Below are 21937 nucleotides of genomic sequence, written 5' to 3' on the forward strand. Positions count from 1 at the left end.
AGCGGCCTGAAAGCACGCCCTGCCTCCTCTGGAGGCTCTTCCTTGAGGAATGGTGAAAAAAGCCTTTGAGATGGGCGCCTGCAAAGTCCCCGTGAGGACCAGGAGCAGGGAGGGGACAGGCCTCGAGTCACCTGGAGGAACGGATGGCTCTTGAATTGGGATGACAAGGGGGCGCCGTGTGCCCCAAACCCAGAGCTGAACCTTGGCCTCTCGCAGGGGCTCCTGACCCTCGTAGCCACATCAGCTCTGCTCGTTCTCCAGCAGATGCTGCTCGGCTCCGAGAGCTGCAGGAAGAGCCCTGCAGAACTCGTGCAGGGAGATCCGTCCTTCACCTGCAGGAGTCAACAGCCTTCAGGTCACAGAGGCTGCGTGTGACCCTGGGGTCCGTGTGCTTTGCAGGAGGCTGTTGAATTCTCACCTCTTTGTGCTCCAGGAGGGGCAGGCAGCGCAGGCACACTGCTGGTGGTTGTTCTCTGGGCTGAGTTTGCTCAATGAGCGCAGTGTGCTCTAGCAGCCGGTGTAACGTGTGAGTGTGAAGTGCAAGCCCAGCCTGTTTTCCTCCGCGGGAGCCTCTGAGTTCCTGTGCTCACCCCATGCCTTCAGCCAGGCTGTGATCTCCGCAGCCTCCCCTCCTGCTTTCTGACCCCCTGGCGGCTTAAAATCCCTCTGGCGTTAAGGGGGAGGCTGCTACCTGGGAGGTGGCTCTGGGAGCACCCCGGGCGTGCTCCCCTCCTGCTGTGCAGCTCCAGCGCTGCTGTCGGGGGCTGGCCATGTTGAGGTGTCCTGGTGTTACCTCTCAGCACCTCCCAGCCGCGTGGGGAGCTGCTTCAGGTCCTCACAGGCTGTTGTGTTCCCTGGTGGTGGAGCTCACCTTGTCCAGGGAACCCTTCAGCCATGAAATTGGTTGTCCTGGCGTTGGGAGCGGAGCCCTCGTGCAGAAGGGTGGTGCGAGCTCGTGAGAGCCAGTGTCTGGGGTCAGCAGTACGAAATGGAAGTCAGTCCCCATAGGTGAGCCAGGGCCCCAGCAGCTCTGCCTGCCTCTGGAGGACTGTCAGCTGCTTTTTTTGCCGTGTTTCTAGAGCCCATTGAGCCCATGAAGTGCTTCTGGGAGCCAGAACTTGGTCATGAATCCTCCGCTGAGCCACACGGAGTGTGAGGGGGCTTTGGCAGCGCGTTGGGTGCCTCGCGACCCAAGCGAGGCTCCTCGGTTGTGCTTCCAGCACGTGCTGGGGCAGCAGCTCAGTGTGCTCAAGCCATGGCTGCATGGCCAGGGCAATGGGAGATTGTGTTGGAGCCCGTTGGGTGCCCTCTGCCGTTCCTCCCAGCCTTCCTGGGGCTCTGCTGGCCCCGTGCCTTCACACCCGTGTTAGTACTGGGACGGTGCCTGAGCTGAGGCCGGGGTGGAAGCTCTTTGGGCTGGCTGTCACAATGTCCTTTGGTGCCGTGGTGGCCAGGAGGGGCTCCATGGGGCAGCCACTGATCTCCTGAGGGGCTTTTGAGCAGCCTGGTGCCGTGTTTGGGCTCCGAGCAGCAGGGGAAGGAGCGCTGGGGGAAGCGGGGAGGTGTGCGCACCGCTTTGGTGTGGAGTCCCTGGGAGGTGGAAGGGATCAGGCCCTAACGCAGGGCTGGAAGGTCCCAGCGAGCCCCTGTCCCAGGGGAGGACAGCCTGTGACATCTCCCCATGGTGCTTCCAGGTGGGAGAAGCGCGTGGACCCGAGGGGCCGCTACTACTACGTGGACCACAACACCCGGACCACCACGTGGCAGCGCCCCACGGCCGAGTACGTCAGGAACTACGAGCAGTGGCAGTCCCAGCGAAACCAGCTCCAAGGAGCCATGCAGCAGTTCAGCCAAAGATTCCTGTACCAGGTGAGGGCCGGGGGCTGCGGCAGGAGCTGCACCCAGGGCTGCCAGGGCCCAAGGAACGAGCGCTGCTGGGCTCTGCAAGCTCCCTGCTGCTGCTTCCCTTGTTTTTTTTCCCCCTGTTCGTGGTTTGGGTGAGCACCCCCTGATAGGCAGGGCTGTGCTGATGGCTGGCATTGCAGGCTGAGCCCCTCTGGAGCCTTTCTACCTCCTGGGTGGCGATGTCCCCGTGCTCTGGTGTCAGCCAGCCCCGTGCCTTGTGGGGTTTTACCGTGGTGTGGAACCCAGCTGCTGGCAGGGCCGGGGAGCTCTGGGTGTGCAGCGCAGGGCATCCAGCTCCCTGCTGAGGCTGAGCTCCTCTCTGGGGTCTCCCAGCACCCTGCAGAAGTGCTGCCAGGGTGAGCTCGGTGCCCCAGCGAGGAGCTCAGATGTCTCTGCAAGGGGGAAGCAGGCAGAGGTTGTGGTCAGTCCCATGAGCTGGGCCTGGGGCTGTGCCCCCGCAGGGGCTGTGGGAGGCTGCCCTCATGGATTCCTGCCCCTCAGAGGGAGCTGTGCGTGGGGGCAGCAGGAGGGGGCTTCCACCGAGGCCGAGTCGTGCTCTGAGCCTGTCGCTGCTCAATTCACTGCCAGCACCGCCTCTGGAGCTGCTCCAGCGCCGCGCGACTCGCCCTGGCTGGGCTCTGCAGAGCACCGAGGGAGGGACTCGCACTCCAAATTTAGCCTGATGAAACGATTGTACTCCTCGCTTCAAACTTTCTCCTGCCAGCAGCGATGGCTTCTGCTGTGCCTCCTTCCCCCAGGGGCTCCCTGCCTCTTGTTGCCCTCCAATCTCCAGCACCCACCCGCGCTCCGTGCGGGGACAGGAGGTGCTGAGTGGTGCCGCACCCCTGGACGATGCAGAGCCCTCGTGGCACAGCCCCTGCAGGGAGCCCAGCTCTGGGGCTGCTGCAGGCAGGGTCCCTGTGGCAGCACGCAGGCAGCAGGCTGGGAGCAGCATCCCCCGTGCCCGGGGGTCTCTCTGGCCCAGGGTTGTTCCTGGGGGCTGCGGAGAGCTGCGGGAGGGCTGGCTCCTGGAGCTCTGCCCCGGGCTCTTGTCTCTGTGCCCTGTTTGTTTTAATTAGTTATTTTTAGGTCACAGTGAGGTGATGCCTCTGGACGTGCCTCAGCTGTGTCTCTGGCCAGCCTGGCTGGGTAGGGAGGGAGCGGAGGCTGCCCAAGACACGCCGTGCTGTGCTGTGCTGTGCCGTGCCAGGGCGGTGCCTCCTGCGCCCCTCTCCTTGTGCGTGGGGCAGGGGGCGAGAGAAGAAGCCAGGAGGCGTGGGCTGCCCCGTCCCCAGCACACCCCAGGGCATCCCCCAGCATGCTGGGCTGGTCCCAGGGGCTGGTGCCCATCCCGGGAGGGTGTGGAGCCCCCAGCACCCCGAGTGCCCAGGCCTGGGGCTGTCCTGTCCCCATGGGGGCTGCAGGCTGGCCCCGCCGGGACCCCCGGCCCCTCTCCAGCGGCTGGTTTTTAGGAGGTGCAATGGAAAGGCCTCTTGGTAACAACGTGTGTCTTATTTAACCATTACAAGCGCTCGCAGGCCTCCCTCTCCCCTGGAACCCCAGGTGTCGGGGCCGTGCCTCCATCCCCGGGGACCTCCAGCGGGGTCGGGGGGGCTGTGCCGGCACCCCCCAGCTTCAGCCTGGGGTGACGGCCGCCGGCTCTGCCCGCCCGGGGCAGAAGAAAGGTGCTTTGTGCTGGGGCCCCCAACCTGCCGGGGGGGCTGGGGGCTCGGGGAGCCGCCCGTCTGTGCAGGCATGAATGTGCCCTCAGTGCGGCGCATCCCGCAGCCCGCTCGCTGCCCGGGGAGGAGGGGGGCCGCGGGCCCCGCCAGGAAGCGCTGGGCGTGGACAGGGCTTGTGGGAATGATTTCATTGGAAAGGCCTGCGATATTTTTTCCCTCTTGTGTGTGGTTCTTGGAGGAGGCTGGAGGTGTATCTGATGGGGATGGTCGCCCGGGCCAGCGGGAGCCGAGCGGCCGCGCACATCTGGAGGCTGCGGCGCGGTCCCGCTCCTCGCCCTGCGCCGCGCCTGGCCCCTGCCCGGCCGCCCCCTTGGCCGCCCCAGCCTCTGTTTGGTTTGTGCTTTTTTTTTTTTTTTTTTTTTTTTTAAAAAAAAAACACCCCCTGAGTGTGCAAGAGTTTTTTTTTTGTTGTTTGCTTTTTTGTTTTGTTTTTGTTTTTTCAGTTCTTTGGGAGCTGCGGGCCCAGGGGAGGCGAGCGCAGAGCAGAGGCTGTGCGGCTCTCGCCTTCGCTGCTGCTCCCGCTCGCCCGTGCCCTGGTTTTTATTTTGTATTTTTGCCCTCTCTTGTCTCTAGTCGTCCGGCGCCCCGTCCGACAATGATCCTCTCGGCCCCCTTCCTCCCGGCTGGGGTAAGTACAGAGCCTCCTCACCTGCCTGTGCCTCCTGCCAGCCGTCCTGCTCTGCTCCGGGCCAGGGGTGCCCTCAGTGGGGACGCAGCGCTCCCGGTGCTGCGCTGCGTGTGGGGCTGAGGCTGCCCATGACTAGCTCAGTCTCTGATTTGAAATCCAGCTTTTTTCCCTTTTTTTTTTCCCCTTTCCTTTTTTCTCTTTTCCTGGAGGAGTTCCCAGCTCTCTCTCTCTCAGCTACTGAATGCAGAAGTGTTTGTGGTTGTTCTTTGGACTGGGGGAGAGGCTGGGGATCCAACTCCTCGCTCGTCCCCGGAGCCCTGTGCCGAGCGGTGGCCTGTCCTGCTGCCACGCATGTGCCTCCTGGGATGCTCTGCCCCGGGCCACAGTGGGGCTTCAGCCCTGTCCCCATGTCCCAAGTGCTGCTGCCACCCCCGGGGCTCTGCTGTGCCGTGTCCGGGCTGGGGAGGGCTGGTGGTGAGGGTGGCGAGTGCCTGGTGGGACGGAGGGGACGTTAATGGGAGCTGCTGGGCGCTGGGAAAGGGGTCAGCGGGGACACCGGGTGCTGGGACATTCTGCAAAGCCCCTGTGCCACCCCCAGGGAGGAGAGGGCCCCTCTCCTGGCTGGCAGTGCTGTGCTCTGCCAGGGCTGGCAGAGAGCGGCCCCCTGCAGGGACCTGGAGAGGGAACAATCTGCGGGGAGCTTGGGGCTGGGTGGCTGAGGGGGGGTCTCCAGGGGCAGGGCAGGGGCTTGGTGAGGGCAGTGCTGGAGCCTTTGGTGCTGGACTGGGTGACCCAGTGCCTGCGGCAGCTGGGGGAGCCCTCTCAGAGCCAGCACCCCGGGCAGATGGGGTTCCTGGGGTGGATGTGGGGTTGGTCATCAGATGTGCCTCAGCCAGAGCCAGGAGCAGAAGTGTTTAAAGCCCCCGTCCCCCATAGCCATGCCTGGTGCTTCTGTGGGGCTGGTGGCAGGAGTGCCCCTTCCCTGGGCTCCCCAGAGCCCCAGTCTGGTCCCTTGGGGACACAGCGCTCTGAGGGGGGGCTGTGGGGTGAAGGACGTGGACGGAGCACAACCCCACTGGGCTCCCAGTCCTGGGCTGGGAACCGCAGCCGCTTCCCACAGCCCTGCAGGAACGGGACGGGGCTGTGGGAGGGGACACCGGGAGGGGACGGGGACGGGGAGCGCGTGCAGGGCGTCCCTCCCGGCATGGAGCAGGGCTGCGTGCGGGGGGGGGGGGGGTGCATAGGGTGGGTCCCATCCCCGGGGGCTCAGGGGGTGGGCAGCGGGTGCAGGAATTGCTACTGGGATGGGACGGGGTGCCCGGCTGTGGCTGGGAGGCCCTGGTGTTCAGTGCCTGGGGGGGGGGCACAGGGGGTGCTGGGGAGGCTGCAGGCGCAGAGCCTGTCCCGCAGCGATGCCGGTGTGAGTGGTGCCTTTATTTTATGCCCTCGTGTGCCCAGCAGCAGGGCTGTGCGGGGAGGAGGCGCCCCCAAAGCCGCAGGGAGCGTGGCTGTGTAGGAGGGTGTGCGGCTGGGTGCCAGCCTCTGTCCTGCTGCCCATGCACGGGCCTGGGGAGAGCGGGCCTTCCCCCAGCTACTGCGGCTTCTGTGCGTAGGGAAAACGTAAAATTATTTATTTTGTCTTTTCCAAACAATTTGGGGCAGTGCAGGAGGGGAGGAGGGAGCTGGCAGACTCCTGTGAGCTGCAAGGTGTGTTCCCGGGGCACCAGCTAACGCTTCCCCTCTGTTTTCTCCTAGAGAAGAGACAGGACAATGGGCGAGTGTATTACGTGAACCACAACACGCGGACCACGCAGTGGGAAGACCCTCGCACGCAGGGGTAGGAGCACGAGGGGTGGGCAGGGAGGTTTGGGGAGGCTGCTGGGGGTTTCTCAAACACCACTGGGCTCCCAGGTGCTGAGCAGTGGCTGTGTGGGGGGGCTGAGCCTGCACAAGGGCTCTGAGCGATGCAGGCAGTGACCGGGCACTGGGGGAGCTGGGGAGGGTTGGGAACTGTGACCCTGGGCACTGGGGGGAGCTGGGACCAAGGTGAGGAGAGGCAGCAGGGCTGTAAGGCAGGAGGAGGTGCTCTCCTCTCACCCTGCTGGGCTCCTGAGAGCTCAGGGCAGCAGGGTTCCTGCTTGCTCATTCTGCCCCCTGAATCCTTTTGCCTGGCACGGAGCTGTGAATTGAAGGCAGTCCCCGAGGGCAGCGATGTGGGGCAGGGTGAGACCCCCAGGCGGCAGCTGGGTGACCCCTTCCTTGCCCGCAGGATGATCCAGGAGCCGCCCCTGCCGCCCGGCTGGGAGATGAAGTACACCAACGAGGGCGTGCGCTACTTCGTGGACCACAACACTCGCACCACCACCTTCAAGGACCCGCGCCCCGGATTCGAGTCTGGGTAAGTGGTGCTGGGCCAAGCCCCAGCTCTGCACCTGGTGGGACAGCAGCGGGGCTGCGGCGCTCGGGGCTGGTGCTCGAGGAGCTTGCTCACAGCTCGTTGGTGTGCTCCCAACGTGGAGTGGGTGAAGAGGGTTGGCTTTGTTGCCTGCACACCGAGAGTGGGGTTAGGGCCCCGTGTTTGGCTCCAACGGAGAGCTCCCTGCGTGCAGAGGGGAGCTGCAGCACGGGGGCTGTCCTCCCCCCGGTGGGTGGTGAGAGGGCAGGGGCAGGGCAGGGGGTGCTGGAGGTGTCGGGCTGTGGGGCCGTGCCCTGACCCAGCCCCTGCTGCTTTCTCCTTTCTCAGGAGCAAGCAGGGGGGATCGCCGGGGGCGTACGACCGCAGCTTTCGCTGGAAGTACCACCAGTTCCGCTTCCTCTGCCACGTGAGTAGAGCGGCGCGAGGCCGCTGGGCACGCGGGGGCAGCCTGGGGATCGGGCAGCGGCTGTGCCCACCTGCTCACGGGCTCCTGTCTGTGCCCTGCCCGCAGTCGAACGCCCTGCCCAGCCACGTGAAGATCAGCGTTTCCCGACAGACGCTCTTTGAGGACTCCTTCCAGCAGGTGAGGGGCGCGGGGTCCGGGGGTGCGGAGCTGGCCCTCGTGCACAGCCCGCGGTGACAATTCCCCGTGTCCCCGTGCAGATCATGAACATGAAGCCGTACGACCTGCGGCGCCGCCTCTACATCATCATGCGGGGAGAGGAGGGCCTGGACTACGGCGGCATCGCCAGGTGAGTGTGGGTGTGCGGGGCTGCTGCTGCCGGGGTGGCCCGTCAGGCGGCTGGACTCAGGGTCCCCAGCCCCTCTGCGGGGAGCCAGAGGGGTTTGAGCTGGAAACTGTGAGCTTTGGGAAGGGTGAAACTCCTCCACGGCATTGCACCAGCCTATCTCTTTCACATGGAGGGCTGGGGGCCCACCTGGGGCTCTCCATAGCCCCCGAGTGCCAACGCCAGCACCCCAGGGCGATGGGTCGTGCTGCCTCTTCCCCCCCGCAGCCTGGTGCACGGCTCACAGGCGCTGGTGTTTCTCGGGACAGTTGCTGCGTGCCAGGGTGGACGTGGCGGGACGTGGTTGCTGCCAGCCCGTAGCTGCCACCACCCTGAGGAGCGTGCTGCGTGGCACCGGGCTGCGCCTCCAGGTGGAGGGGGAGAGCCCCGTGTCTGTCCCCGTGTCCCCATCTGGCTCACCTGGGGTGTCCGGCGTGGTGCTGGGCTTCCCTCCGCCACCCTGCCGCTCGTGCTGCTGCTGCTGGCTGTGGGGCAGGGCTGCTGCTCCCTCGTCTCTCCGTGTCCTGCCAGTGGTTTTACCCTATGGTAGGTTACGTCATGCTGTTCTACCACAGGGTAGAACCACGGACGGGATGCCGGGGCTGCCTCTGCGCCTGAGGACCGCGGCCGGGGAGCGGAGCAAGGACAGCGGGGCCCGTCCTGCGCTGCTTCGGTCGGGCTTTGGGGGGGTGTGGGAGGAGAGCGGGTGCCCACGGGCACTGGGTGTGAGTGCACAGCCACGTGAGTGTGCACTTGTGTGTGTGTGCAAGGGGCTGGGCTGCTCGGTGCCTGTCGGGATGCCTCCTGCTCCCAGCCGAGCTCCGTGCCCAGCAGGGATTTTCTTTCTGATGCCTCCAAAAGCACTTCACAAACCGTTTGCAGCACTTCTGCAAAGGCAGCTGGAGCCTGTGGTGCCCGATGCCCTCACCAGCTCACGGCAGGGCCCAGGAGCTGGGCACTTGCTTCTTGTGGGCGAGCTGCAGAGGCCCAGGGGCTGTCCTGTCCCTGTCCCCTGTGCCGGGGCACAGCCTCGTCCAGCAGACCCGGCCTGCAGTGACCTCAGGAGCCGCTGCTCACCGCTCTCACTCTCTCCCAGGGAATGGTTCTTCCTCCTGTCCCACGAGGTGCTCAACCCCATGTACTGCCTCTTCGAGTACGCTGGCAAAAACAACTACTGCCTGCAGATCAACCCTGCCTCCTCCATCAACCCCGACCACCTCACCTATTTCCGCTTCATCGGCCGCTTCATTGCCATGGTAAGAGCCCGACGCGGCGTCCCGCAGCCGAGCTGTGCCCAGCAGCCACCCCACTACACCCCAGTACACCCCATTACGCCCCATTACACCCCTTCCCGCTTGGGTGCTGGTCCCCAGCATGGGCTTGGAGGGGTTGCACCAGAGCGGGGCAAGGTGCTGTAGGGCTGGGGACGGCTGTGGGGCCGAGGGGACCCCGCTGCCGGGGGCTGTGCTGCGGGGATGGCTCCAGGTCCTTGGCTGCCACCCCAGGTGCTGTCGGGTCTGCAGCTCCGCACTATTTTTAGCCCCAGCAGTGTGAGATTTTCCAGCTGCCCAGGCCCCGCCGTGGCTCCTCCCGTTCGTCTCGCCCTCCCCGGGGCCATTTGTGCCTTCGATCGCCCGGCCTGGGTGGGCGCGGGGCTGCCGGGGGTCCGGGCTCGGGGCAGGGTCTGTCCCGGGGCCGTGAGGTGTGTGCGGGAGGCGGCTGCGCCCTGCCCGGGTCCCCCGCCTGTCCTGCCCTGCCCTGCCCCGCGCCTCGCAGGATACCAATAAAACCCCAGACTATTACTCACCGCTGGGCTGTTCTAGACAAGCGTCTGCATTATTTTTGGCTGCCTTTGCCTTGGGGCTCCTGGAAGCCAGGGATTCAGGGAAGCCACAGCAGAGCTCTGTTTAAACAAGTGCTCTTAATAGAGCTGCGAGGGGAGAAGGAGACGCGGTGGAATTCGCGCTGGGGAGGGGAGAGGGGCTGCGCCGGGCAAGCCTCCCGCTGCCTTCCCCAGCCGGGGGGGCTTGGTGGGGGGGTTCCTGGCCGTGGGGAGCCGTTCCCTGTCCTCCATGGCTGTGGTCGAGCTTTGTGTGTCCCTGTGGGTCCGTGCTGGGCCCCCGTAACCCAGTGTCCCCCCCCATGGCAGGCTCTTTATCACGGGAAGTTCATCGATACCGGCTTCACGCTGCCCTTCTACAAGCGCATGCTGAACAAGCGGCCCACGCTGAAGGACCTGGAGTCCATCGACCCCGAGTTTTACAACTCCATCGTCTGGACCAAGTGAGTGCCTCACGCTCCTGGCCCGGGACCGGGCCTGTGCTGGGGGAGGCAGCGCTCCTCCCGCCGCCCCTCGCGGTGTCTTGCCAAAAATCACGTCCCGGTGTCCTCCTGCAGGGAGAACAGCCTGGAGGAGTGCGGCCTGGAGCTGTACTTCATCCAGGACATGGAGATCCTGGGCAAGGTGACCACCCATGAGCTGAAGGAGGGCGGCGAGAGCATCCGGGTGACGGAGGAGAACAAGGAGGAGTACATCATGTGAGTCTGGTCCCGATGCCCCCGCTGGGTGCCCGGCTCCCCGGCTTTAGGGCGGTTCTGGGGTGGGAACGTGGGGCTTGGGACGTGGCTGCCTTCCCCTGGCTACGTGGCCTGTGACAAGTATGGGCTGGCGCGGTCACTGAGCTGCGCTGCGGTCTGGCTGCCTGCTGCTGGGCAGCTGCCAGTACTTTCAGGAAAGAGGAGAGGGGAGAGAGGGTGAGACTGCTCTCCCTGTCCCATGGCCGCTCACCCAGCGCTGGCTGGGGCTGCCTCTGTCCTGCGGGCAGCAGGCTGCAGCCAGGGGACGTGGCCGGCACCCCTCGCTCCCCGATGGCTGCTGCTCTGTGCTCGGGGCTGCTGCTGGGTTTGGGGACAGAGGGAGGGCTTGAGGGGAGCCCTGCCACGCACCCCTGTGTCCCCCCCGAGGCCGGCTGCCTCCCCGCTGGTGGGAAGGGCTGGCAGTGGTCCCGGTGCCACTGGCTGACCACCCCCTGCCTCCCCAGGCTGCTGACGGACTGGCGCTTCACGCGGGGCGTGGAGGAGCAGACCAAGGCCTTCCTGGACGGCTTCAACGAGGTGGTGCCGCTCGAGTGGCTGCGGTACTTCGACGAGAAGGAGCTGGAGGTGAGCTGGTGCCCGCGCTGGGATGGGGAACACAGGGGCATTGGGGCTTCCACCCTGCTGCAGGCTGCCTGGTGCTGCTGGGGTGCACGGGCTCTGCTCCCTCCAACCTCGGGCTCTGCCCGTCAGCTCTGTGCACCCACCCGCTGGCAGGGTTTGCAGGGTTGCTTGTAGGGCCCATTAGTGGGAAACCTCTCATCAGAGGCGAGGGATTCCTCCCGTGCCCTGTGCTGGAGCCTGTGCCTGGCGCAGCCCTGCACTGAAGCAGTGGGTGCTGCGATGTGTGGGCGCGGGGCCTTGTTTCTGTGCCCCTGCTGACTGTGCCCTGTCCCTAGCTGATGCTGTGCGGCATGCAGGAGATCGACATGAACGACTGGCAGAAGAACACCATCTACCGGCACTACACCAAGAACAGCAAGCAGATCCAGTGGTTCTGGCAGGTGAGCCCCAGCGCCTCCATCCCCTGCGTGGGGCTGGGGCAGGCAGGGATGGCCCAGAGTGTGGGATGAATGTGGCAGGAGCAGCACTGCAGGATGGTGCCCTGGCCCCATCTGGGTGTGGGGGTGATGGGGGTCCCACTCCTGGCACGCTGTCCTCGCAGGTGGTGAAGGAGATGGACAACGAGAAGAGGATCCGGCTGCTGCAGTTCGTGACGGGGACCTGCCGCCTGCCGGTCGGGGGCTTCGCCGAGCTCATCGGTGCGTGTCCTGCTGCTCGGGTCATGTGGGGGGATGGTGGCAGTGCCCAGGGCTGGCAGCTGGGACCTGGTTTTCCACACTTCCACCCCAGACTTGAGGGCACTTGGCAGCAGTGATGTAGCTGTGGTGATGTCTGGGCACGGCGGTTCGGTCTGGTGCGTGCTGTACCCAGACAAATTCCTTAGGCTGAAGCGTGTCACCACAGTTAGCTTTGTCAGTGCAGTCGTAATGTCATTCTGAATGAGATTTGATTTTTTTTTTTGACTTAATTTTGATTTTTTTTGGTGTGATGAAGCCCCTTTTCTAGAAACCCACAGCGTGTGGCATTATTCTGCCCTTGTCCTGTGCTACTTCTGGGGCCCGTACCGGCTGTTCTGTTGTTCTCCCGGAGCTGATGCAAGCGAAGCAGCTAACCTAGCCCATTTGTTTGTTCTGCCTGGTGCGTTAGCTTTTTTCCAGGCCCCCCGGAGCCCAGCCAGCAGTCACAATTTGTCAAAAAGCCACCTCGGTGACTCAGGCCTCCTGAGCCAGGTCCTTGATGACACTTGGACGGACCCGCTCCGTCTAGCGGGCACAGATCGTGTGCTTCACACTTGCTCTTTGACCACCCCACTGCCATCACTGTGTGCTGTGGATGTAGTTTTCAGCTTCTTCATTTCGTGTTTTCGTGCATTCTCTCTGCAGAGGGGTCAGCAGGCTGTCGGAGTGCTGCAGGGGATTTGTGCCCTCGGGTGCTTGTAGGACTGTCAGGGCGTGTGCCGATGGGATCTGCTGGCTGCAGTGGCACGGCAGGGTTTTCTTTTTCAGCTCCCGATCGTGTAATGAGATTTGCTCTGCTCATAATTAACAGGCAGCAACGGGCCCCAGAAATTCTGCATCGATAAAGTTGGCAAAGAGACGTGGCTGCCTCGGAGCCATACATGGTAAGTCAGTTCTCCTCAGCGCTGCATGGGGACAACTGCTCGCGGTCCCTGCCCGGCTGCGTGGGGCCCTGGTGCCCCCTGTCCTGTCCCCGTCACTGGCAGTCCCATGGGATGGAGCTGCTGAGGCCGGAGGGGTCCCTGCAGGGGGAGGAGGGCGGCAGGGGATTTGGGGTCACTGTTCACAGCCTCTGTTGTCTCGCCAGCTTTAACCGCCTGGATTTGCCTCCATACAAGAGCTATGAACAGCTGAAGGAGAAGCTGCTTTACGCCATCGAGGAGACGGAAGGATTTGGCCAGGAGTGATGGAGCCTTGGTGCTCTCCCAGCAACTCCGGAGGTGCCCGAGTGCTGCCTGCTGCCGGGTGCTGCCTCACGGGATGGTGTGCGGGCGGCTGCGGACTCTGCTCTTGTTCCTGTGCGAGACCTGCACTAACACAGCCCTGGGGGAAACGGGTCCACGTGTGCCTCCCAAAATTAATCAGAGGTGTGATGGGGAGGTGGGTGCCAAAGCCAGTCTCTGCTCAGCCTGGGTGCGCAGCGTGCGCCTGGGCTCCCTGTCCCCCCTCACCCCGCTGGGAGTCCCGGGGGGCACTGGGGTGGCTCGGGAATGACCCCAGGGTCTGAGCTCCTGCCTGCTGGGGGGCTGTGCTCCCCTGTCCCACGGCTGGTCAGTGTTAAAGGGGCTCCTCTGTGCCTGGAGAGGGGTGAGAAACCTCGCACTGAAGCGGTGTGTGCGCCTGGAAACAGGCACCAACATCTTTAACTGAGCTGGAGCCAAACCCCCTCGTTTCTCTGCAGTTTCTTTCTCTCTGCTCCCTGTAGCTTCACTGAACTCAGCTTGTGGCCGCAGGTCCCTGTGAGGGGACACTGATGGACCCCACAGACCCCCCATGGGGAAAGGCACTTCTGCTGGAGCAGCAGCTTTGTCCAGAGGCTCTGACTTCTGGAGCCTGCCTGGGGCTTTTCCTAGATGCAGTTAAAGTGAGACCTGGTTTAGGTAGGGGCTGTTCCCACCCCCCATTTTTTTCTGCCTTTCTCTGGCATTTCAGTAGATGCAGCTGAGGATGGGCAACGGCTCTCGAGCTGACTCTCAGGGGGTTGTGAAGATGTACGAGTTGGGGCCCCGTCCTGCACCCAGCAAGGGTAACAGGGAGCCTGCAGCGGGTGCTGCTGGGGCCGGGGCTGCCCCCAGCCAGGCCCCGGCTGCTGCTTGGCTTTATTCACAAGCGTGAGGCCTCCGAGCTCTTGTACTGAATCCTGAAGCGGCGTGCTGCTCCCAGCTGGTGCTCGGTGGGGACAGCACGGCCACCACAGCACTCGCTTGGCTCGAGGGTCACCCAGCCCTGCTGCCCTCCCTGTGCCGTGGCTGGGCCGGTGGCAGGAGCTGTGGTGAGGGCAGGACCAGGCCCCTGCCACCAGGCCCCTGCCCCTCGTCCCGCCGTGCCCCCGGGGCTCCTGGCAGCAGGGTCCCGGCTCTGGCACCGCGGGCATGGCCCCTGCGAGCGTTGTTGTGTAAATCTGTACATAACTGAAGTCTGTGGATACAAACCTCTGCAATAGCTTTTGACTGGTAAGCGGATAGTTTTGTACTGCACCATCCTGCCTCAGTGATGCCGACTTCTTGTGCAATAAACGACAAGCAGCTGCCCAGGTGTGTGTCCCTGCCTGGCGTCACGGGGAGTGCTGGGAATCAGGCAGGTGAGGCCAGCAGCCTCAGGACTGCAGCATTTGGTTAAAAGAAACAAACAAACAAAAAAATCCACCACAGCAGCAGTAAATAAACCCGCTATTCATACTGCCAGGGGACAGCCAGCAGCCAGGGCCGTTGCTGTGCCTGCTTTTCAGCAGCTGTTGCAGCTGGTATTATTGTTTTGTCAGTGCTCTGTGCTGGTGTTGCGCAGTGGGAGCTCATTTCTGTGTGGCACAGCCCAGCCCCAGAGGAAACTTCGCTTGCTGTGGGCTGGCCCCAGCCACTTTGCTGTCTCCTGGCCCCAGGCACGGCAGTGCTGGCGTCCAGCGGGGAGGTGGCAGGGAGCTGTGGCACGGAGGGGACGCTCTGCAGGGGATGAGGCCAAGCAGAGCCCCAGCTCCAGCTTCCTGGCTCAGTTTCAGGGGCAGCTGTGCTGCAGAACGCGTCCGTCCCTCCTGCCAGCAGCCAGGTGGCCTGGCAGGGGCTGGCGATGCAGGACGGGGCTGCAGGACGTGCAGGGCAGGCTCCTGAGCACCGCCAACATCACCTCAGCCTGGGGCTCTGCAGAGCTCAGCCTGGCTCAGTGTCTCCACGAGTATTTTGACTCCCTACAAGCTCTGGGGTTCACTGGGCGGGCGGGGTGCTGCGGGCGGGCTGGCAGCCGAGGCAGCGCTGCCCCAGCTCGCTGTGGGGCTGCTTCAGTTGCTGGCAGCTGTAGCAGCAGCAGTGCCATCTGTGTGCTGCCAGGGCACTGAGGTGCCCAGGGACTGCAAATCAGGGCTGGATTAAATATAGAGACGTCCATATTGCATAAAATTGGCTAATTACAATGAATTAGTCCTGAAATATGCAAATATGCACTCACACTGCAAAACATGATGTGGTAATGAACATTGCTCCTCTGGGAGGCAGGCACGCTGCTCTGTGCAGCAGTAGTGGCACACACACACAGCCTTTCCTCACCAGCACAAGCCCTTGCTCTATCCCCCCTCGTTGTTTCCACCCCAGCAGAGCCCGTGTGCCAGGCACATACTTTATAGCTGCCTTTTTTTTTTTTTTTTTTTTTTTTTCTGGTGAGGTACCAAAAGCTACCAGCCCACCACAAGCTAGAGCCAGAAGGCAGCTGCCCATATAGCAACAGCCTTGTTCCTGCTCTGTGGTGCTTCAGAACCAGTCAGGTCTCAGATAATAGAGAAAACTCACAGTGACAGCTAAAACAGGTATGTAGAGCAAGTTTTAATACAGGCTGCAGTAGAAATCTTCAGCTGTTGACTTGTCAGTGAATGAGATGAGCACGGGGGAAGGAAAAGTGCTGTGCTTAGAGAAAAGAACTCACCCTGGCTTTTCCCCCTTCCCTGCTCAGTGCTCGGACCCCCAAACCACCCAGCCCTTCTCCTTGTTGCAGCAGCTGCCAGTTTGAGCAGGCCTATACAGCCATTTATAAACAAATGTAAAAAGCAGGCATCAAAGTAGAGGCAAACAAAGCACTGACCCCTTCAACAAAGGAAAAGAACCCAGCAGCAAAGTGATTTAGTTTACAAGATTTTTAATTTACAAATAAAAAAACTACACATTTTACTTTTTGTCTTTTTTCTCCTCTTTCTTGACATCGCTCTTCTCTTTGTCTTTCTCCTTCTCATCTTTCCTCTCTTTTTTACTTTCTTCTTTTTCCTGTCCTTCTTTCTTCTCTGCATCCCTGTTGGCAATCTTGTTGTTAATGAGGTTGTGCAGGGCAACCACCGAACGAATAAGAGAAGCCAGGTAAACTACCACCATCTGGTCATTGGTCTTCAGATAAAAGGCCTTGACAAACTCCTGCAGGTTGACATCTGGTAGCAGGTTGAAGACATCCTGAAGATGGTAAATGATCTGGTGATTGATGGGTAGTTTGCCCATGGCTACTTTCTCTAAGTAGCTCCTGATGTCCAGAAGCTTGGAGTTCAGTCCCTTCAAGCCATGGACCTGATTCGTGATCCGCTGGGACAGGGTGCCCACCGTGGTATCCTTGATATCTCTGAAACACACATAACAAAGCCTCAGCATAGGAACGTTACACTGCATGCTCATTACCAGGCTATGCATAGTCACTGAGAGGTCGTTCCAGCTTAGAAAGAAGAGCACTTTCAAGCCCAGATAAAGGACAATTAAACTGAATGCTTTAAGTCAAAGAATGAGAACAAACTGATTTACATTAGAAAGTGTATCTAAAATAGGTTACTGTTGTATCCTGTGGTGCACAAATGTTCTATTTGGAATAATATTAATAACACCACTTAGAGGGATATTAAGAAATAAAACATCAGAATTTCTGACACTTGAGAAGTTGAACAGCTTGGATTGGGTGACTGCTCTCTTTTCTTGATGACTGGCGAGCTTTGCCAATTTGTCAGCTAGCGATAAACCTGTCACGCACCCGTCCAGTCCTCCTGTGAGGTATGCCGTGGCTGGAGACAGTCCCAAACCACAATGTTCCAAAGCTTTGATACAATGACTACGTAGTTTTCATCATCTCATGGACTTTAAGTGGGCAGATACACGTCTCACGAGCAATGAGTGAACGTGCCAAGCCAGACTGCTAAATGAATACGCTCTTGGAACTTGAGCAGCATGTTTAACAAGCTCTGCGTTTCCTCCAGGAAGCTGGCACCGGGAGATGCCAGATGGACCCTGTTTTCCCCTGGGCAAGTCGCCTGAGAAAGTTTTAATTTTAAAGGTGTTTACCGTAACAAGTGTTCAACACCAACTTCCTCTGCCTCCTCCGCTCCGATCTCACTGGTCACGTGCTCAAACGTCTTGGAGGTTGGAGTGCCATCCTTGGAGGGGCACGAACACAAGGGACAGGGTTAGACTGGGCACACAGCTGGCTACAGGCACAAAGACACTCACAGACCAGCCAGTACAGGTGTCTCAAGTGAACAGGGGCAACGTGAACAATGTTAAGCGTAAGATTAACTGAGGCCTGTTTGCACGACAGCATCAGGAAGAGGCAACGGGTCAAATTAGGGCAAAACAACGTGGGACACAGCTAAGGGGAGAAGTTTGTAAGTGAATCACAACACCTCTTAAAAATACACAATTTCAAATAGAGTATAAGAAACTGTACTAATGAATTTAGCGAAGTAGTTACATATAGTCCACCAGAAATCAGAGAGGAAAAGCTGCCTTTTTCTTGTTTTAATTAGTATTTCTGCCACAAGTCCAGAAATGCTAGCAATTTCTTATTGTGCTCTGTGCAATTTTCAATTAATGTACTTTATTTGTCTATTAGTCTACTAGTGGGTAAAATGGAAAATCTCACTAAATATCCTAATTTCTTTCTTTCCCAATATAACCTTACTACACTTTAGGACACCTTTTGTCATCCTGGCTTTCACTGGTTAGAAGTATGCAATTCTAGAAAACAATACTAATGTGAATCAATCTAATTCAAATTAAAATCTACACAACTGAGATTAAGGAAGATGTTTAAGAGAGCCATCACCTGAACTACTGAGAACGAGTTTTACCAGTCTGTTTTCAAAGTCATTACCCAGACCAATATACAGCTGTAAACAGAAAGCACTACTGAGGCCACTGTGAATTCACATAAGTAAGAACAAATTCCACAGATATATGACCTGTAATACTAGAAACAGCTTTCTCTCTCTAGTGAGGGCCTCAGAAAGGCGAGAGGATCAAACTTCTTTATGTATGTTCAGAATGTAATTTAAATCAAACAGTTGGAAATGAAAAGCTGAAGCTGATTTACTACTGTACATCGCCTGGGTGCAGAGTGCTGCAAGTGATTACTTAGTTTTGCTCATGCCTGACCTGCCTGTTCAGCACTGGCTGGTGAACAAATGAATAAGCACACAAGTACTCAGAATACCTCTGCAAACATAGGTGCAGAAGTGACTAATTATACGGGTTCCAATCAGTGACTGTGGCCATGGAAGTGACAGAAACAGGTAAGAAGCATCTAAATCATACAGAAAGCTGAACTATGGAATTCCTGAGGTCAAACTGTAACACAAAGCTTTTCTTCCAAGAAAAGCTTTGTGTTTTCTTTCCATTGGTGGATGAAAACTTGAGTTAGAAAGGCTCACACCACTGCTGGGATTAAACTCTGCTTTCAGCAGATTTTGGCTGCCAGCCACAGGGATGTGCATCCTTCAGAAAACCCGGGAAACTAACACTCATCTTTTAATGGAAACATTGAATACTCACATCGTGAACTTCTTCAACTGAAATATAAGCTTCTGTGGGCAGCCCCAAGTCCTTAGGTTTCACATCAATAATCACCAACACCTTATGGAAAAAAAGCAAAAAAGCAAACATTTCAGAAACCCAAGTTTTACTCAAGGACTAGAAAAAAATACCCAAGTCAGCTCTACATTCCCTAACAATGGTATGCTGGCTGTGCAGGTGTTGTCTCCAGACATCTACAGATGTTTCAAAAGACTTTGAGGTGAGTTTTTAACAAGTTGTATCACCCATAACAAAGGTAGGGGCCAGGGGTTCCCAGGTCCCCCATTCAGGAAGAAAGAGCAAAAAACCAAACAGAAAGTGCAGCACTTACAGAGTTAGGACAGTATCTTTTCATCAGTTCATTGATGGCGATGTCATTCTTGTGTAGTTTAGGGCCTGTGTGGTACCAACCAACTATTCTTTCTCTAGCTGAGAAAAAACAGAAAGGATTCTAAATCAGAATCATGTGGTAAGACAACAACAGAAAGATTTAGGTGGAGACTGAATCAGGGGTGAAAATCTGATGCATGTAGAAGACGAGTGTAAAGCAGGGAAAAAATGAATCAGAGCAGGCAAGACAATGACATGACGAGTGACAAAGACATCTTACTAATCTTAGTTTGCATCAATTACTTTACTCCTAGGTTCGTAACTAGACTATTTCATATCATGTACTAATTTTGCAGATGCTGGGATCTGTCAGCTTGAAACTCTGACATCTAAGAATGTAAAAATTCTAGAAATATAAACTGTTTCACGAGAACACCAACTGTTCCTAGGGCTAAAAAAAATAATGGGAATTGAAGTTATGAATGGACATTCAGCTCTAAAGCCTCAAACCAAGTAGCGAAGACAGTTTTTAAAACCATAGTAAGGAATAATAGAATTATTACTTGAAATTTGTGTTTGTAATATTTACATTCATAAGAAGCAATTTCAGGGCACATCTGTATAGAAGAGTTACTTGGGAAAAATAACAAGGTATAAATGAATGTGTTAAGAACACAAACTACTTGCACAAATTAATCCATGGGTAAGCATTAGCAAAAGTGAAGCCATGCAAGGAATTAGTACGGAGCAGCTTCTTACACGAGCAAATAATTTTCTACTTAGCTATGAATCCACTTTCTGAGGCAGACAAAGATTTTGAAGTTTCCAGGAGCGTATCCATGACTGCAAGACAATCTAAACTTACCGTTGACCTTCTTAAACATTCCATACATGTTCTCCAGATAGTCATGGTCTAGGAACCACACGGTATCATCCTTGTCGTCCTCATCAAAAGGAACTGCGAATAAAACAAAATATCAGTATTTAAGAATCCAACTTCTAGACCGGAAGTATTTATAGAACCACCATGTTGTTTTAGGATAGCTTTGGCTGCTAAGGGAGATCGGATCTTAAACAGTTTCAAATGTTCTGCAACGTTACACTGCAGGAGATAAATTTTGCCGCTAGTCAGTTCCCTTTCCTAACAGTTTTAGAACAGAAAAATAAAATGCAAAACATTTTGAAGGTTATCATCAGTTGAGAACGTCAAAACATCAGAGAGAAATCCTCCCTTACACAAAAGTAACTTGCTGTGCACAGACATTCGATATGATAAACTGAGGATCCCTGTAGACTTTGTAGCTTGTTGATCAACAGAAATCTACTCAGAGAAAAATTAATTTTCAGCGCAGAATTAATCAGTGCTTTCATGAACGACTAGAACCCAAAGACGCACTTTAAGTAAGGACTGTTTACCCTTGAGTACAGGGCTCGTTATTTCATCAGTCAGCATGTATACAGGGACACAAGCTCAATTTTGAGAACAGGCTGCTTTCAGCCCTACAATTTACAAGAATATTAAGGGTTCATAGTTGAAAGGCTGTCAAAAGTAAAAAACAAAACAAAACCAACAAAACAACTTTTTCAACTTTTTTCAACTCAACTGGAAAAAATAGCCTTAAAAAAATTGGCCAAAAAAAAAAAAAGTCCCCATTTGGGAGAAGAACTCAATACAAACTGAAAAACCGCGTATGTAAACTGGGATATTTTTGCCTTGTCATTGAGTGGTCCCACTGGGAAGGAAATGATGTAACTAACACAAATGGGTTAGTGAAAGCCATGGATTCAAAAACTACTGTTACTATCACATATAAGTATTTAAGAGGAAACTGTAACTGGACAAAATCTGAGGAAAAGAATTAAAGCTGAAGTACACATTACATCTTTACGTAAGCAGGAAACAGCCACATCAGCACTCAGGGCTGTGATTTGTTCTGCAAGCTGGGACATGATCACTCAGCAGAGGTCAGCCAGTCCAATGCACCAAAACATTTGCCAGCATTTTAAAAAAGGTTTACACCTGCTGCTGAAACTCTGCACATGGCACAATGTTACAGGGAAGATGTGGGACGAGACAGGCTGCGGTAGCAGTATTTTTGACAGCTGGCAGTTAGCATTTTTTTGTTTGATACAGGCTGCTTTGAGGTGGAGAGAATCTGTGGCCTGTCAGGGTGGCGTAAGAAAAAGGTATGTGATGCACCTGATTGAGCAACTGGGTAGGTTCTAATATGGTGGGACACCCAAACTCACCTGCGAAACTGTTGGACACATCCAGGATTTTTTTCTGCCATGAGCCCAGCAGCACGCCGACGACTCGCTTCTGGTTTCCAACTTTTCCTATCCTGAATGGAGAAGGCGGTCAGCCCTGGCACCGTGCCCCTCGGGGACAAGGTAACAGCGGGGCAGCCGCTGCCTCCCAATCGTGCAAGCCACGCAACGCGGGCGGGATGGCACAAAGGGCGGCGTGGATGGTCACCGACCGCTGATTTACGTTAAAAAAAGCTGCCCGGGTGCACTGAGAGCCAAACCCGGTACCGCAGTGACACAGGGAAGGCCGCGGGGCCGCGCGGTGCTGTGTCACGGGGCAGGGCCCGGGGGGCTCGGGGGCACCGCGAGCTGCTCCCCGCGCTGCTCATTAGCGCTGGGGCCGCCCGGGAGCTGCCCCGGGAGCTGCCCCAGGGCCGGGAGGGGGCAGTTGGGGTCTCCGGGCCGCGCTCAGCCCCGCGGGCAGCTCCGGGACGCGGCCCTGGGCTCCGCAGCCCCCCCGGCCCCGGCCCCGGCCCGGCCCGCGCCGCCTCCCCCGGGCCCGGCGGCCGCCACAGGCCGCGATCCCGGCGCCGCGCGGGGCCGGGGCCCGGCTCCGGCCGATCGGGGCCCACCCGCCCCCTGCCCCCAGCCCGGGGCCGCCCCCGTCCCCGCTCCCTTCCCGCTCCCCTCCCGGTGCCCGGTGCCCGTCGGCGCGGCGCGGGCCGGGCCCCGTGACTCAGCGCCGCGGCGGCCCCGGCGGCCGGCCCCACCTGTTGAAGTGATCGACGACGCTGAGCAGCACCAGCGGGTGCACGACCACCCGCTCCACCGCCAGCTCCGGCATGGCGCCCGCCGCCCGCCCGGCCCCGGCCCCGGCCCCGGCCCCGGCCCCGGCCCCGCTCCGCGCCCCGCCCGCCGCAGGCCCCGCTCCCCGCCGCGCGGCTCCGCTCCCAGCCTGCCCCGCGCCCGGGCGGGGCCTCGGCCGCCATCTGCGACGGGGCGGCGGGCGGCCGCCGCCATCTTGGGGAGGTCGCGGGAGGCGGGCCGCGCCGCCGCCGCCATCTTGGGAAGGTGCGGCCGGGCTGGCGGCGGCGCGGCGCCATCTTGGGGAAGTCGGGACGCGGCGCCCCGGCCGCTGTGAGGGCGGGCGGAGGGCTGCTGGGGGTCGCCTCTAGCCCCTGTTCT

At 58.6% G+C, this 21937-nt stretch overlaps 2 protein-coding genes across 4 annotated transcripts in view; one reads left to right on the forward strand and one right to left on the reverse strand.

Annotated features, from left to right (window-relative positions):
- The window catches only part of WWP2 (WW domain containing E3 ubiquitin protein ligase 2), a 32187-nt gene extending 18284 nt beyond the window's left edge, over positions 1 to 13903 (forward strand). For all 3 annotated transcript variants that reach the window (XM_082769763.1, XM_082769764.1, XM_082769765.1), the window contains exons 10-24: positions 1695 to 1869; positions 4221 to 4275; positions 6031 to 6112; positions 6545 to 6673; positions 7019 to 7097; positions 7203 to 7274; positions 7355 to 7443; positions 8576 to 8735; positions 9629 to 9762; positions 9877 to 10017; positions 10521 to 10641; positions 10974 to 11078; positions 11240 to 11336; positions 12187 to 12259; positions 12463 to 13903. In XM_082769763.1, the coding sequence (XP_082625889.1) occupies positions 1695 to 1869; positions 4221 to 4275; positions 6031 to 6112; positions 6545 to 6673; positions 7019 to 7097; positions 7203 to 7274; positions 7355 to 7443; positions 8576 to 8735; positions 9629 to 9762; positions 9877 to 10017; positions 10521 to 10641; positions 10974 to 11078; positions 11240 to 11336; positions 12187 to 12259; positions 12463 to 12562 (1612 nt within the window). In that variant the 3' untranslated portion in view covers positions 12563 to 13903. The remainder of the gene's footprint in view (positions 1 to 1694; positions 1870 to 4220; positions 4276 to 6030; positions 6113 to 6544; positions 6674 to 7018; positions 7098 to 7202; positions 7275 to 7354; positions 7444 to 8575; positions 8736 to 9628; positions 9763 to 9876; positions 10018 to 10520; positions 10642 to 10973; positions 11079 to 11239; positions 11337 to 12186; positions 12260 to 12462) is intronic.
- Positions 13904 to 15477: 1574 nt separating this feature from the next.
- Positions 15478 to 21672, reverse strand: PSMD7 (proteasome 26S subunit, non-ATPase 7). Its single transcript, XM_082769767.1, has 7 exons — positions 21523 to 21672; positions 20756 to 20847; positions 19371 to 19463; positions 18507 to 18604; positions 18155 to 18235; positions 16670 to 16761; positions 15478 to 15962 (listed from the first exon to the last, which is right to left on the reverse strand). Exons 1-7 carry the CDS (start codon positions 21594 to 21596, stop codon positions 15524 to 15526), a joined length of 969 nt encoding a protein of 322 aa, XP_082625893.1. The 5' UTR covers positions 21597 to 21672; the 3' UTR covers positions 15478 to 15523.
- Between the last annotated feature and the right edge of the window lie 265 nt (positions 21673 to 21937).

The sequence above is a fragment of the Aythya marila genome (assembly GCF_965140915.1).
Source record: "Aythya marila genome assembly, chromosome: 12".
NCBI lineage: Eukaryota > Metazoa > Chordata > Aves > Anseriformes > Anatidae > Aythya > Aythya marila.